The 16,862-nt window shown below is 47.3% G+C and overlaps 1 protein-coding gene across 2 annotated transcripts in view; it reads left to right on the top strand.

Annotated features, from left to right (window-relative positions):
- Window positions 1–16,862, top strand: part of LOC146780066 (meckelin-like) — a 400,358-nt gene that overhangs the window by 258,882 nt on the left and 124,614 nt on the right. For both annotated transcript variants that reach the window (XM_085637891.1, XM_085637890.1), the window contains exons 22-24: window positions 10,393–10,473; window positions 13,920–14,036; window positions 14,424–14,540. In XM_085637891.1, coding sequence (XP_085494017.1) covers window positions 10,393–10,473; window positions 13,920–14,036; window positions 14,424–14,540 — 315 coding nt within the window. The remainder of the gene's footprint in view (window positions 1–10,392; window positions 10,474–13,919; window positions 14,037–14,423; window positions 14,541–16,862) is intronic.

Here is a 16,862-nt window from a genome sequence, read left to right as displayed (position 1 = left end):
CTGCTAGAGGGCCAACAACTACTGATAGGTAGTATATACGCCCCTAACACAGAGCAGGAGGGTTTCTGGGGCAAACTCACCCACACATTGGCCCCCAACACATCGGTCCCATGGCTCTTGGGAGGGGATTACAATTGCACCCTGGATCCACACCTCGACCGCTCACACCCGCCACAAGCCCACTCGCCAGCATACAAACAAGCCACAGACCTTCGCAACTGGGCAGACAGATGGGGACTAACAGACATTTGGAGAACACGCCATCCCACCACGAAGCTGTACTCCTTTCACTCGATCCCACACGATCTGAGGGTCCAGTTAGACAGATTCCTATGTTCCGCGTCGCTCTTATCCACAGTACAGGAGTCGGACTACCTAGGCAGAGTAGTGTCGGATCACGATGCGCACACGGCGGTCCTCCGATGGAAACCCCCTCACCCCCCAATCCCAACATGGAGGATGCCCCGAGAATGCCTGACAGACCCGGTATTCCGCCAAAACCTTGAGGAATTTATGCAGGGCCACTTTAGACAAAACGATAACACGGCATCCGCACGATCATTTGAATGGGATGCATTCAAAGTAAGCGCCAGAGGCCACTGCATTCAACAAGTAGTAGGGGTCAGAAGAATGCTAGACAGGGCATTGCAAGGGGCGGAGACCCGGCTCGCGGAACTCTCGAGGAGAGTAGACCAAGGAGCCGCCACCGAGGCGCAACTATCAGCGGCCAAATCCTCCCATGCCACGGCGATGCGAGATCTGCGCAAATATAACTTTCGAGCATATGCGGCTCGGACACACAAAGAGGGGAATAGGGCGGGATCCCTGCTGGCTTGGCTAGCTAAGCAAGATACAGTGCCGCGCCCAATCACTGAACTCCGGACCCCGGACGGGCAACTCAAAGGTACACAGACGGATATCCTGCACATCTTCCGCACGTACTACGCGACCCTGTACCGATCCCCACGGGTCGGACCAGCGGGAAACCTTGCCGGATTCCTAGATGGCTTGACCCTACCCCAGATCCACCCCGCAATCGGGAAAGACCTAGACAAGAAACTCAAACCGGTCGATGTAAAGCAAGCAATTAAAGCCCTAGTGTCGGGTGCCCCACAATGCTTACCTCTGCCTGTGAAGCAAGTCCGCAGAGACGACAAGAGCGCCCGCCCCTGTACCCACCTGACCCGTGTGGACAGTAGAACCCAGCAGGGATGAGATGGACGCAGGGAAGGGAGCCAGTAAGAAAGTCGGGGGTTGAGGTGAAGGGTGTCTCGGAGCCAACTGGAAGACAAGTAAGACCCAGATTAGTGAAGAACCCAAACTCCTGCTTAATGCAAGATACGCAAAACACACACAGAAAAGCCAGGTCCCCAAACTTGGAGGCTCACCAGTGGGTAGCAGACCACGAGACCCTGAATAGTACAGCTCCAAGGAAGGTCCAACAGAGTAATGGTGTCAGTGCTAGGCTCTCATGACCTCAAAGAATAGCGCTCCTGCGCGTATGTAGGACGAGTTTGGATATAACAAAATACTGGCATCCCTGGAAAGCAAATGTTGGAAACCAAGGAGAACGAACAAACGCTCCTGCGCGAACAGAACCAAAATCATCATAAAGCGCTCCAGCGCGGACTAAACCCAAAAAGAACCATAAAGCGCTCCTGCGCGGACAAACTCAAAATAACCCTAAGCGCTCCTGAACGGATAGAACCAAAATCATCAAATAGCGCTTCAGCGCGGATTAGAACACCTGGCCACCCATAACGCAACCGCGTTACGATGACTCCACAGTTAGTGAGAACGAATGTACCTTGACTGTTCCCCAGAGAGACAACGAAGACCAACAGCAGCGCTCCAGTCCGGGAAGCACCAGACCGCTTCTGAAGTCTTCCGTTCACCAGGATCAGCGTCTCGCGTCGTTCTACACATCCAGCGGAATCCGAAGCACAGAGCCGGCGGGAAACGCGATGTTTAAGCGTTTCCCCTGGAAGTGCTTCCGTGAACCGCTATGCCTGTCAAAAGACTAGACCGTGACTAACCCTCCAGCCGGAAGTGAGTCCCTCGGCCGTTTCTGTGTGTGTTAGCGGGGAAGCGGGGAAGACGGCAGGCGCTGTGAACATGACACATAGCGCGCGGGAAAGCACCGGGCGCGGACGGATTCCCGGTCGAGTACTACCACACGTTCGCGATGCTCTTGGCACCGCGGCTGGTCTCCATATACGAAGAGGCGGTGGCCCGCCAAATGCTCCCGGACTCGATGCGGACGTCGATATTAGTGACCTTCTTGAAGCCATACAGAGACCCCGAGCTCCCGGCGTCCTACCGGCCGATAACGCTTTTGAACACAGACTGCAAGATCCTCGGGAAAATCTTAGCGGATCGTTACAGCCAAATCCTTCCCGCACTGGTGCACGCGGACCAGTGTGGATTCGTTCCCCGGCGTAACACCTCACATAATTTGCGTCGCCTCTTCCACATTCAGGATCAGACGAAAGAACGATATTCCCGGGCGGCGTGTCTGGTCCTGGACCTGGAGAAGGCGTTCGATACCCTGCTGTGGCCGTACCTCTTCGAGGTTCTGCGGCTCGTGGGTGTGGGGCCCACGCTGCTGGCCTATACCCGGCTGTTGTACAGAGGCCTCACCTCCAGAGTGAGACTCGGCAAACTTATATCGGCGCCGTTTCCAGTGACCCGCGGGACCCGGCAGGGATGCCCCCTCTCTTCTCTCCTTTTCGCCCTAGCAATGGAACCTCTGGCCATAAGACTACGACGGGAGGGGGGCGCATGGGGGATACCCATAGCGGACGTCACCCACTGTGTGTCGTTATATGCGGACGACCTCCTGATATATGTCCGTGATATCTCGGCCGACCTCACGCCCATCTGGGCAACGTTGCGAGAATACGAGGAACTCTCGGGACTCCGGGTCAACTGGGAGAAATCGTCCATTTTCCCTCTGGGCACCCACACGGAACCCCTAGAGATCACGTTGGGCGATCAGGCGCTGCGATGGGACGGGACGGCCCCCAGATACTTGGGGGTGCGCCTATATCACTCCCCCTGAGACCTCTTTGAGGGGAACCACCAAAGGGCACTGACAGGCCTGCGTTCGGCAGTAGGGTTTTGGAAGACATTGCCGCTAGCCCCCATAGGGCGCGTTGCTCTGGCAAAAATGATCATGGTCCCAAGGATGCTCTACTACTTCGCGAACCTCCCCATCATACCGCCGCGTTCCTTCTTCCGGGAACTAGACGCGTTGCTGACAGCCCTGATATGGGGGGGCGGCCGACACCGAGTAGCGCTGCGCACACTGTACCTCCCCACGACCGCTGGCGGCCTGGGGGCACCATCCTTTGAATCGTATTTTCTCGCGGCACAGCTCCAGTGGCTGTCCCACTGGACGGCGGAACGACATGTAGGGGAGACGATCACGGAGGGCGGCAAACTTCCTCTGCCGGTGATCCGCCGACTACTCATGCCGGGCTCCAAACCGGCACGTACACACCCGCTCCAGGTTGCTATAGCCCGCAGATGCATGATGAGGATCCACCGCATGTCGAGGGGCAAGCCAATATATTCCCCTCTGCTCCCCCTTGTGGGCTTCCCCCGACGGATTGGATACTACACCGCGGAGGCCCTCCGGGTGTGGACGGATCACGGGGTCACAGAGATGGAGGCGTTGTTCCAAGAGGGACAGCTGAGGACGTACGCACAGCTAGTGGAGTGGCATGACCTCCCCCAAGGGCAGTTTTTGAAACACAGACAGCTGCTGGAGAGTGGTGGCCAATTCTGGCACACACGCGATGGGGAACCCCCGACGCATCCGGTGCTGCACACAGTGCTGCGGATGGGGGCGGGCAGCCACCTCATCACCTGGCTGTATAAAGCGATCCGGGAGCTCACAGACGTCTCCCTAGACAAACTCCGAGAAACATGGGAAAACGACGCCGGCAGAGTATTCAACGACGCAGAGTGGCGTAAAGCCCTGGAGTCTCCTAAAAAGGTGTCCAGGAACGCGCGTTTTAAAAATATCCAATTTAATATCCTACACCGGGCATACCTCACCCCGGACAAGCTCCACCGGTTTTACCCCGATACACGATTTGAATGTCCCCGCTGCCACCAGGTAGACGCCGATTTCAAACATATGTTCTGGGCCTGCCCGTCCATACAAGGTTTCTGGGGGGGGGAGTACACCAAGCCATTCAAGCAACAACCGAACTCCCGTCCGCCACCACCTGGGAGGAATGCGCGTTGGGGATGACCCCGAGGAGAAAATCCGCAAAGGTATCCGGGAAGTTCATTTCCTTGGCCCTTCTCCTCGCGAAGAGGAACATCGCGATGCATTGGAGGGCCCCGGAGGGGCCATCCAGTCCGGCATGGGTGGGCGCGGTGCTCAAGTGGGGTGCAGCAGAGGAGGAGCTGCTGCGAGAGGAGGAGGCAAAAGGCGCCTGCAAACACCCGATATCTATGGAGTGGGCTCAGCTCCTCATCCTTTTTAAGCAAACAGGAGCGACGGGGGAAACCCCAGACCTGACACAATCCGCCCCCGTGCCCCGGCGGCCCCCCCGACTGCCCCGAAGCGACAGGGGATACAGGCGACCCATAAGGCAGGTAACATGCCTAGGCACGAGAGCAAGTATGAACCCGATCCCCCCGCCTCATGCCAAGTAGCGGGCCCGCCGCCCCCCCCCCCCAGGGATCCCCGGAGCACACCACACACACCTACCACCAGTCCATACATAATCTACCACGAGATTCTCTCGTCTGCCGACCCCGCACTCTCTCCTCCCCCCATACTTCCCACACTACCTCCTTCCCTCCCCTACTCTACCCAGTTCCGAGGCCCCTCCCCTACTCAAGGGCCCTCCTCAAGCCGCCCCGTAGGCAGCAAGAGCCCCAGTTAGCGGTTTACACACCGTTGTTTGTAGTTACATGACATGACAGGGAATCCGGGAAGGAAGGGACCGCAGCTTGGACCACGGCAGGAAGGTGCAGCTGACCCCCGACCGAGACGGAAAATGTAGGCACGACCAGGACGATATACATGGGGGCCAGATAGAGCCGACCACTGGGAAGACGAGCCTCTCAAGACACCACAGGAGATCTTAGCCACTGACAGACTACAGCACACGCACACGCTAACTTCCTTAAAGGTCCATGATGTTATGATGTGCTATGGTACAATAACTTACGCTTATACTGATGATTGTTACTTGTAATGCATTACATGAAAAACCCTAATAAAAACATGTCAATTAAAAAAAATCATGAGCCCCTCTTGATCTGTATGCTGGTGCAAACTCTAATGTTTTCACATTCCTATTGATGTCCTTTCCTCGGTTCTGATTGTGGTCTGTTGATGGGCTCATGGATGTCTGTGCTTATTTGAGGTGGTTTTATGATTCCTTCTGCCCTGCTCTGATCGTCTGGAATTAAGTTTCTTACTGGCCCAGCGCAGAGCAGCGCCATAGCTTCCACATGAGCGGAATTCGTTCTTATACTACCGTGTTTGAATTCTATATGTTCATCTCCTCCAGTATTGGATGCTGGAATGGGCGGATGATTTAACGCCCTTTCTATTCGGTGATCTGGCTGGTTGGTAGAGATGGTGGTTGTACAGAATTTGTTATCTTTGAGCATGGGTCCTGCAGATGTTTCATTGGGAGCATGACGCGGTGTGGTAGTTTTGTCTGGTATCATTCTGCATGGCAGTAATTGGTGTTCAGCTTCCTCCCTGGCTAGTTTGCAATCCTTAGAAGTTCGGGTTCCTCCTTCTTCCCCAGGCAATGTTTGTCGCACGAAACCCGTGAAGGCAAGCTTTTGATTAGAGTTTGAGACCAACCCTTGCCCAGGACGCAATGTACTTGATTGTGTTTTGTCTATTTCCGCTGGAGATGTCTGATTTGAAAGGTCAGAATTTTTCAGGTGGTAATTGCCTTAAGAGGTGGGCAAAGTCCTCCTTTTTTGTGATCGATTTTTGATTCCTGCCTTTTCTCCTTTGATCTCGCCTTTGTTTGGCATTAGAAGTTGCTCCCGGGTCAGCCAGTTCTGTCTCTATGCCCAGAGAGAGTCCTGATACTGATTCCCGTTTATTAGTGGGCTCTTCTTTTTTGGCATTTCCTGTACTTGTTGGTTTTGAGATAGACGGTGTCAGACCTGGATTTCCCGTGGTATGTATGCTTATTCCGTGCTTGTCCTCAATGGAATGGGTAGCCTTTTGATTAGACTCCGTAGGATTCCGTACGGAGTCTTTAATTTGGGCGCACAAGTCCATCAGAAATAAGGGGAGAGAGAGGAGTTTATCGACTATTGGGCCGCAGCCACAATTTAGCTTCCGTTCTTGTAGTTTCCTGTGTGAGCTCTGAAAAGGGCACCAAGTTTTTCATCAATTGCCACCACAAACACTGCCAATGTATTTAATAAAGTTAGCTGGGTATCCATTTTGTCTGACTAATACTGGAGGGCTTCCAGTAGAAGTTGTACTGTCTTGAGTAAGTTAGCCCAGGCATTTTCAGAATTCAGCTTTTGATGAAAATTGGTTGAAATTCCTAAATTGGGTCACTGTGATAGGACCTCCCTGCCCTGAGTCCCTTTCAACTCTATGTTCTCTGATGAGGGGGAGTTTTGGGAGTCCACCCTGGGCATCACCGGAGTTTGTTGTATGGGGTTTATCAGTAAGTTATCCCAGTCCCCCTCGTCCATTTGATATAATTCCGGGGCATTTTCTGACTCTTGTCCAAGTACTGGTTCAGTGCTGTGGGGCATTGATGAAAATATTAAATGGGGATTTGGCAGTGGAGTCCAGCTGATCCTTGTTTTTTTATTAGCGATAGGTGATGTGCCTATCTCTATTATAGACAATTCCTTGTTTGTAATGCAGTTATTCCCTTTTTCCCCACTGCAGCCTCTCTCTTCCTGCTTGTCCTTATATTTTCTTCCAGCTTGTCCAAGAGGCCCTGCTGGCTTATTTGTTGTTTCTAGATTGTTTGGTGTAATTGCTTTTAGTATTTCAGCTTCTAGATGGCGCTGTGGCCCTTGTGGCAATAGTTTGGTGTTACTTTGCGCAGCTAGTGTTGGAGCCTATATACTGTGTGATTGGATTGGTAAGTCTTTCGACTCGGGGATGCTTTTTGTACCAGTTGTTGCGCTTTGGTCATTGGTTTGAGTCCTGTTCTCTCCATTATCCGATAGTTTGAGTGGTGAAATCTGAATTTTGAGTCCTTGTGATGCAATTGAACTTGATAAAAGGGCGTCCCCCGGATTTTTTAGGAACTGAAATTTTGTATAAATCTTGGGCTGTGTCCATTTGTGACAATTCTGAGTTGGTCCTGCCTCCAAGTTGATGTCACTTGTAGTGGGACCCATGTCAGGGGAGGAAACGTCTGCTCTAATTTTGGTTTTGGAGCAGGGCTCGGCCGTCCAGCCCTTGGGTGACAAAGATCCTCTTTTGCCCTTACTCATTTTTGTCTCCTTATTTGTTCTAGTTGCGCTCCCCCTGATCCTGCCAGATCTCATTTCTTTTTAGACGAAACGACTGAATTGCTAGTTATCCTCCTTGGCCTTTATTCAAAACTGCACTCGCTCGGTGCCAATCAGGGAGGCAAAGAGACAGGGAGAGCAAGCTGTGGGAGGTGTGTTGGGGTGAGTTAAATAACACTGTACACCACCATGCACTAGGCACCATTCACCACAGTCCAGCCGCACCCACCTGAATCAACCAGGATTAAAGACTCTAACCTGGCTTCTTCTCTGTTGCCCTGGCCAAGCCTAGGAGCAATTTGTGGGTGGTTAGGTGGGCAACAAGCGAATGGCGTATGGCAGGAGGCAGGCGGATGGCAGTCAGCAGGTCCCCGGCTAGATCAATCCTCCGATCTACCTAGCCATATACTCCTTTTTGAAGAAATGGGGATTGATGTTAGTTTGGCAGCTTGAGGGCCAATTGGATTACCTGAGCAGGAGGTCAGGCGGGCCTCGCAGCTCAATGGCGGGAGGTCAGGCGAGAGTCTCAAGGCACCCACGGCACTCACCGCACCCGCGGCACCCGCATTTCTGTAGCTCTGCTCAAGCTCAAACAGCTCAAACACACAAATGCAGTGCTCGCGTTGCTCGTAGTGCTCAGTCTTGCTGGAGTTTCTTTCCTAGTGCTGCTATGACTCGAATTCTACCACTCTAAGATGGCCCTCAGTTCTAGAAGTACTGCCGTTTTCGTCCTTCCTTCATCTCCATGAACTCCTGGAGCGCTTCTCAGGCTGTGTTTCTTATCCTTCATGCCCCTGTCTCTTCGTCTCACTTGCTTAGTTGTATTCATTAATCCAGACACCCATTTGCAGTCCACTTACAGCTCCAGATAACCTCAGCTGTTTATTTACACAGTTTTTTTCTATCACGCCATGCACTTAGCCATATATTTGCCACATTCAGGGGCATATTTCCAAGCCCCTATCCCCACCATAACATCACTTTTTTAATGTTGTGGTGGCGATATGGTCTTCACCTTATTTAGAAGACAGCGTTAAGCCACTTAACATGGCTTAACGCTGCCTTGTAAATAAGGCCCCTTTTCACGCTATACTTAGGATGAAAGGGGTGGGCAATGGGTGTTGCTGTAGGCGTTCTGCCGCAACACCCATTGATTTTGATACTGCCCCATATTTACCAGGGTAGCGAAAATATGGGTCAGGGCCAAAATGAAGACAAGGGAAAACCTGGTCTTAACAGGGCGCAATGTGGAGAAATGCATTATTTCTCCTCGTTTATGTGGTTTTTATGTGTGCTGCATCGTGCAGCACACTTAAAACCAGCAAAATGCCATGCATGATTGTTTATGTGCAGGAAAGTGTCCCTTCCTGCACATAAACAATCATTTTAAAAATAAATGACGAGTTGCAACCTCTATGTGTGCTGCACAAGGCAGCACAGATAGAAGTTACAAATCACCACTTAAAATTTTTTATGTGCAGGAATGGGACACCTTCCTGCACATAAACAGTCATTCCCCACAACGTAAGCACCCGTGCTCTATAGTGCAAGGGTGCCTGCATTGGTGCTAGGTTGCTAAATTTAGTGCCAGCGCAGGGGGAAACACAGGGCTGCACCGTATTGTTTTAAATATGGGGCAGCCCTGTGTTTCAGAAGTGGGGAGCGCGGCATTAAGCCAAGAAGGATAACCCAGCACTTCGTCACTTCCTTGTACATATGTCCCACAGTTTCGTAGTTATCTCTTGATCTTTGTCCTCAGCAATTTATTCACCACACATGGTTCATCAGTTAACTTTTACTTATGACACCAGCTGAGTTTTCATATTCAGTTACCCAGTTATGCTAATCACTCCATGCCCCAAGTTATTTATTTCCCATATTCTGGTCCCCAGTAACATCTCTTACACAATTACCCTTCTGTTTATGCCCCACAGTCACTTTCTGCTTACCTATAGTCTCCATCCCCTATAGTTCTTACTCCATGCTCCCAGCTGTTTATTACTCACACCTTTCTTAAGCTATTTATTTTACTCCAAATCCTCCCTCCACTGTTTATTTCCCACAATCAGTATCCAGTTCTTTTGAACTCCACACCCCAGCTATATTTATGTCTCATAAGCTCTTCTCCAGTTACCTGTGTTACGCTGTGCCTTTAGCTGTTTATTACCAACATGCTCCATGTTGAATTTCTTACTCATTTTGTATGTTTGGTGTAATTAAGGGGAGGAGGTAGAAACACATAAGCTCCATTGCTACCTAATCGCCATTATATTTATTACTCCAAAGACCTGATTGATCTATGTAAGAATCTATAGAGTGTCTTATCTCTAAATGTAATGTCTTGAGCACTCCAGTGGCAGACAGCAGGTCTGTATTGAGCCCTGCAGGCCACGTCTCAAAAAAACATACCTGATGGAAATTGGCTTATGCTATCCCCTAGTGGCAGGCAGGGATATTGGTGCTCCTCTTGCATGTCCTTAAACTTTTGATAGATGCCCCCTTATTGAGCAGTCAGCATTCTCACTCTTGTACTGGAAAAGGCCTGCCTGTGTCTGAGCTATCCTAGTCTGGGCTAGCACGGCGTAAGGTTTATGGTAGACAACCTCTTCTTCATTAAATACTACTGCTCTGTTTAAACATACTTTGCAATTTGGCACTGCACCCACTCAAAACAATGCATGTGTTCTTAAACATTTCACATAGTTACTACAAGTGCTGCTCTTGATGTATGCTGAAGTATCATAAAATTAGGACATTCCACAACCGTGAAAAGAATGTAGTACTCTCCCTCAAATTTCCACAAACACATCTATTTATTTATTTTAAAGGGTGACACGGTCTGCAAGATTATGCAATTTGCACAAATAGGGACAATAAGCATTTTTTGCATTATGTCTCACTTTATATTTTCAGATCATATTCTTTGTTGGCATCTACGAGCGGTTTGTGGAGGACAAGATACACCAGTTTGTAGATCTTTGCTCCATAAGCAATGTAAGTTGATCATCCTCCTCACGGTCACCGTTCCTGGTGTTCATAGTACAAATGTGTTCAGTGCGGTAAGCATAACCAGAGATTGGTCATGCCAGCCTTACTTTAATTGGAAAGTGGGATTGTCTGGCAAAAGACTTCTTTTCTTCTGGGGATCCAATATCTTCCTGAAATTAGATGCTTTTCTAGCAGGCCCATTGGCTTCTGGAGAGTAATCTCTTTGCAGCAGAGACCATTCATTCTGGAGCAAATCGAAACTATGAACCAGAGCCAGTGGAGCAACAGGACACTGGTGTGTTTGAAGGGTCTGGTGCTTGTGATGAGGTGGCTGCAGCATGTAGGAGATAATAGAGTATTTTAACATCAGCCTTAAAGAGCACAAGGGTTTTGACAATTGCATCAATACTCTTGGAGTTTGTCAACAGATTTGATATTCTTGAGGATATGCATTTGTTATAAATCTATGTTTGGCTGTGGGGTGGGGATTGGTTTATGTTGGAAAACTTTTTCCATTTTATGGTTGATTTGTTTGACTTCAATGTGCTTGACACCAATTATGTTGAGTTCAGTATGCCCTGTTTGAGCAAACAAAATAATAAAAGTCTACATTTTGGGATTGACCAAGAAGTCAGTAGAATTGTGTTTGAAATGTAACCAATTGTATATAATTGATTGTTGTTTGTGAACTGCCTGTGAGCTCCTGCCCACGGTTTCTTGGAAAGTCACTGGGTTCTGGCCGGCATCTGTAGTGAGTAATGTCATTGTCAGCTACAGTCTGAGGGCCATGCATACAAAGGCACCTCTAGTAAATGACTAGATTCTCCTGTAATATGTTCAACAGTAGCTTGAGTGAGTGGTCAAGGCTTATTTAAGGAGGCGCTATTATTCCTGGAAGGTGCGCATATCATACTCCACTAATCACCCACTATACAATTAATGACCAATGAGATTTATTATGCACGAAAATAGTATGTGTTTAACATATGTCTGGAAAACGGATGGCTGTTAAAATATGACCCATCACTTAAAACACCCTAGAAAATTCTAGGGTCAATATTTAGGTTTACCAGAATAATTTTTGATTGCAATTGATTAGGGCTTTAGCAGTTCAGTTCTCTGTCCCAAAACGTTCTGTCAGAGTTGCCAATCCAATACATCATTGTAGGAACAATATATCTAAGATGTCATGATCCATTTGTCCATTGCCCCATTTTTGTTTTAGTTACATGTTTAAGTAGGATAGCTTGGTAGATCCAAGTCTGGTGTGGAAATTGTGCAGAAAACCTGGCATTCCACCCCACAAATGTGAATGAGCCCTTAATCTCTGAAAGGCGGTGCTACTGATTAGAAAATCTGGACAGTGCTTTAAGTTACTGGCTTGTTGGTGTACCAGGATCATTCAAGTTACCTTACAGGTAATTGTGGTTAATAGATTCAGTTCAGGGTATCGGTAATGGCTAAAAACGGATCTACACTCAATAGAGTTACAGCTAGCAACAGGAGATTGCTCACACCTCATGCTAAACACCTAATCCTGCTCAAAGTTTCAGAGTGTTGAATCCAAGTCACTATTTTAAGGCTATGATGCAGTAGTACACTCAGTGAACAATATCTAAGCAACTGTAAATAATAGTTTAAATGGTTCTCAGCTCAATGGGACCAACTTCAACAACAAAACCCATCCCGGGAAGTAGAGTAAAAGATGGAAAACCTTAAAGATCCATTTGGACTTCCACAAACTCAAAGGGGATTCAGTCATCTTCTTCCAGCTCTCTCAAAACAGAATTCTTTCACCCTTTGTCCTGCATGGATCCAGAAGCTCACTTACACAGATTGAGTGGGTGTTCGGTTGGCAGGTAAATAGGGTTTTCGAGGCTCAGTCCTTCTGCATCTCTGGCACATACTCCGATTTTTTTGTGATGCAAATTGTATGGTATTTCCACAAGCAATTTTCTCTGAAAAGGTTTTGTCCATTGGTACACTGAACTATTTCATAAGCCAAAATCCATAATCCCAGCCAACCGCAGCAGGGGACAGTTTTGTAGTGTTTTTTTGCAGGCTTCCTACACTGAAGAGCGGAACAAAAAATTATCAAATGTATTTGGTCATCTAAAAAGAGTAGGTGTTAAGGTACACATGACCCCAAGTAGAATGATCTGAAAGGCCTTATTCCAAAGGAAATGATGGACGGAGTGTTGAACATTGCAAGCACTCACCCCCAGTCAACTGATCTGGGTTTAATCCATCACCGTTCTTTAGCCCACTCTGCCACCCCAGTTCAGACATGGCCATATGCAAATCAGTCTGACCCTGTGCCTCATGGGAACAGTCCAGCCCGAACTGCCAAGCCATGTCTTCCCTGGACCGGAAACAAGCTTCCTAGGACCGGTTTCTGGCATTTCAGCCGTCTTCAGCCAGGCTTGCTTGAATCCAGTGGCAAAGTGAGCAAGGGACTCACGTCTGAGCATACCCTGCCAACATATGGCGAACAAAGCAAAAACCAAAGGAAATGATGGACGGAGTGTTGAACATTGCAAGCACTCACCCCCAGTCAACTGATCTGGGTTTAATCCATCACCATTCTTTAGCCCACTCTGCCACCCCAGTTCAGACATGGCCATATGCAAATGAGTCTGACCCTGTGCCTCATGGGAACAGTCCAGCCCGAACTGCCTTATTGCCATCAGCGTCTCGTAAATGGGACTTTGAAAGGTCTAGTACACTTGAGGCACCGTTGTCAAGTATGAGACAGCTAAAAGGACTAGAAGGTATGAAACCACCATTCAATAAAGCCAGATCAGGCATGTGGTATACTTTAGTATGAGGAAAAGTAACAAGAGAAGGATGTATGGGAATCTAGGGCCCATCACCACAGATATCTAACAGGTTTTGAAGAATGGATGAGGCTCATCCTAGCTGTACAGGGGAAGGTCTTGCTCATTTCAGCGCTGAAGCCCACTTGCTACTGCCTTGTGTGCTTTGTTGTGCATGGGAGTCTGGAGGAGTACAACATCAGATTTGTAACAACTTTATATCAGAAAGGGAAGGAGGATTGATTGTGAGAGAGCAGTTATAATGAAGGGTGTTTGTTATGACTGTGAATGTATGATTTTAATTTGGAATTCTTTGCCTCAATTAAGTCTGTTAGGAAAGGCTCTTGAAACTACTAACATTTTTATTACGATAAGGCATACCAAAGAGGAGTGTAATGGAACTTTTGGGGGACTGTGAGGATGGCAGATGTGTGCAGCTAGCCGATTTCCTTTGATTTTTACTGGTCTTGACATGTCACATGTTAAGACCACGCTGGAATGGTTCGGAACTGGGGAGAAGTGTTCCACCACATTTGGTTGTAGGGGAGATGCTGGGTAATTTTCTACAAATTGTTTGCAAACCACCGCATAAATAGTGTGTTTAGCACAGTGATCCACCTATTTTTATTTCTTCAGATTTCAGTCTTCATCCTAAAGCATAAATGCTATGGATTCTATATCCATGGACGGTCAGTTCATGGCCAAGCCGATGTCAACATGGAGACCATGCTCGCCCACCTCAAAAAGGAAGAGGTAAGTCTATGCAGTGTATACTTGCAGACTACAATCATGGGTAGGGAGGCAGAGACAGGAAGCTGGTCATAAGTTAGCTTCAGTCAATGGAAGGTAGCACATGTCTGTTCTCTTATACAGTTGATGAATTTGACAACGATGAATAGGCTTCATCCCGCTCAGTAGAAGTTTCTTTTTGTATTTTAAATTTGTATATTGCAATTATGTCACCAAGTTCTCATTGGTAAAGAATGGCGCTTTAACATGGTTCGTACATATGCCATGTAAAATGGGTTTGGAGTAGGACATGGCCCTAGAAATGGCAATGTAAGAAGCAGACTTTGAATTACTTTCCTCAACTGCAGCACCTCTTACCAGATGTTACCATTCATTTCCCTCTCACTATAGGAGAACCTGTGTCCACTAAGAGGACTGGAGCCTGGCTCAGAGATGCAGACCTTTGAAGTGCTCCTAAGTGAACGCGTCCGACTGCAATACGAGAAGATCATGCAACCACTTTTGGAGGTAACAAGACTCTATTCTATTGATACAATATTCGGACTTAAGGAGAGCTAGAGTGATAACAAGGTTTTAGAGCACAGCTTGCCAGAACAGCCCTGTTTGCTTATTAACCCTATAGGAAGTAGAACAACGTGGAGGCTCTTGCTTATTTGGGCCAGGCAGCTGGGATGGGAATAGATGTTGGAATACAGCACTCTCATACTAAAAGCAAGCATTGGCAAAGCCATTAGAGCTCACGTTTTGGGCCTATTGGCTTTGCTTATTTATCTTGACGATGCTGTGTAGAACTGACAAAAATGAAAAACAAAGACTATGATAAAGCTACAGTGCTGGTTCACGTCCTTCTGTAAGCATGTGCGTGCATCCTCATGCAGGCATGGGCCCACGCAATCACACGGGTGCCATTTATTTTGTTATTGCTCTATCTAAGATGGCAAATGCCACTTAGATTGGTATTTAAAAACATGTTAGGTGAACAAAAGTGAGTTGTTTTGCAGTGTAGTGCCTGGCAGCAAATGGCAGATGCTAATCCCTTCAAAATTTGGAAAAAATCTTAATGTCCATGAGGAGTTGGGGAACAGTGAAGGAGTGGGTCCAGGGAAGCAGCTGGAGGAGAAAAAATAAAGCCAGGAGAGGGGAAGGGTAAAAGCATCACAGGAGGGGAGAGCAACTTAGAGTGTGGGTGAGACTCACATGAGAAAGACCGTAGCAAATATGAGAGAGGGAGAGCCAAGTTATTCTCTCTCTCTCATATGTGCTCACACTCTGTATTGGAACAAGTGTTTGGGGGAGGGAAGCAGCACAAGAAGGGGAGCCCTAGAAAACAGCATGTTATCTTTTCGAGTCCTGAAAGAAAAACAGGTAATTTCCTCAGAGTGAGCAGTGGAAAAACATGTCAGCCAAGCATAAGTGTAGTAAAGATACTATGCTTCCCGATGGACAGGACAAGCCAAGCCATCAAATAAGAAACAAGCATGAGTGAATATAAAGCCAACCACTGGTAGACAATGGGTGGACTTTATGCCCATTGAAAGATTTGGTAATCCCAAAATAAGTTTTTCACAACCAGACATCTTGCACTGTTTTGTAGGTGAAACTTATTTAAGTCTCTACCAAGGCAGAACAAGGAAGTTACTGCCTCAGGCATGACCAGAAAACTAGCCCTTGTGTATGGTAGTGTAATACAGTGCTAGGGCTGATATGAGGGAATTGAAAAGCAGAACAGAAACATGCCATCTCCTATTTCGGATGCTTGGTTTGAATCTCTCACTACTGAACCAGCATCTAATAGGTTGAGTCATTAAGCAGTACTGGTGGTTCTTTGTATTAGTGGAGTGTCCAGGCTGGAGAAAGGTGTGTGAATGGAATGTTCACATTTGGCTTTATTTGCAAAGGTAAACGTAGACCTAAAGTTTAGACCTGAAGTCTAAATTTAGACCTGAAGTCTTACTTTAGACTTCAGGTTTAAAGTTATACATTAGGTTTAATGTTAGACTTCAGGTCTAAACATAGACTTAATGTCTAAGTTTAACTTTGCTAATCAGGATCTTGGTGTTTAACATTTGAGTGCTTGAGCTGTGATAAGTGTAAATAGAGATGTGCAAATATTGCCTAATGGAAGAAGGGCATACCCAGAACACATTGTAAAATGGAAATAATAAGATCTGGGCCGGGTCTTGATTCTCTAGTGCCAAAAGACATAAATGACCCAATAACTTAATCAGATGGGCCTTGCTTCAGATTTAGATGATCAAACACTGTGATATGTGCAGTACAGGCAACCGGTAAAAAAGCCTGTTGGATTGCACACTAATTGCAAAGGTGAGTGTGCTATCTTCAAATTAAAATCCTGGTAGCTTTAATTCTACCTTTTATCCTTCCAAGATCAACTAAAAGAGGAGCATTAACTTGAGTGATAGTAAGTCATGTTTTTTAAGTAGCTGTAGTCAATACAGATTATAGTGTGGGCAGCACTAGATGATAATCATACATAACTTGCCTTCATTCATGTCTTCTGTCACTTTATCCTATACATCTATCAAATTTATTTCTGTTCTGTAATCTGATGAAAGTCTGATTCTTTCAATTTCACTCCAGCTTTGGAGCTTCATTCCCCAGGATTTAAGATTTGACACCTCCTTGCCCGCTTTTCTAATCGTCATCAAAAGCCACCTTTTTAACAGGAGGATGTCATCGTTTTGCTCCACTGTATAAGCACTGTTAATGGTACGAGCTAATCATAGGTTTCAGTATTGCCCTGGCCATCTTTACAAATGTACAGCTCTGTTATGGTTCACTTGTACTCTAGGCTATTTTGTAAACAAG

The sequence above is a fragment of the Triturus cristatus genome, chromosome 12 (genome assembly GCF_964204655.1).
Source record: "Triturus cristatus chromosome 12, aTriCri1.1, whole genome shotgun sequence".
Lineage (NCBI taxonomy): Eukaryota > Metazoa > Chordata > Amphibia > Caudata > Salamandridae > Triturus > Triturus cristatus.
This window is presented reverse-complemented; position numbering and strand designations above follow the sequence as displayed.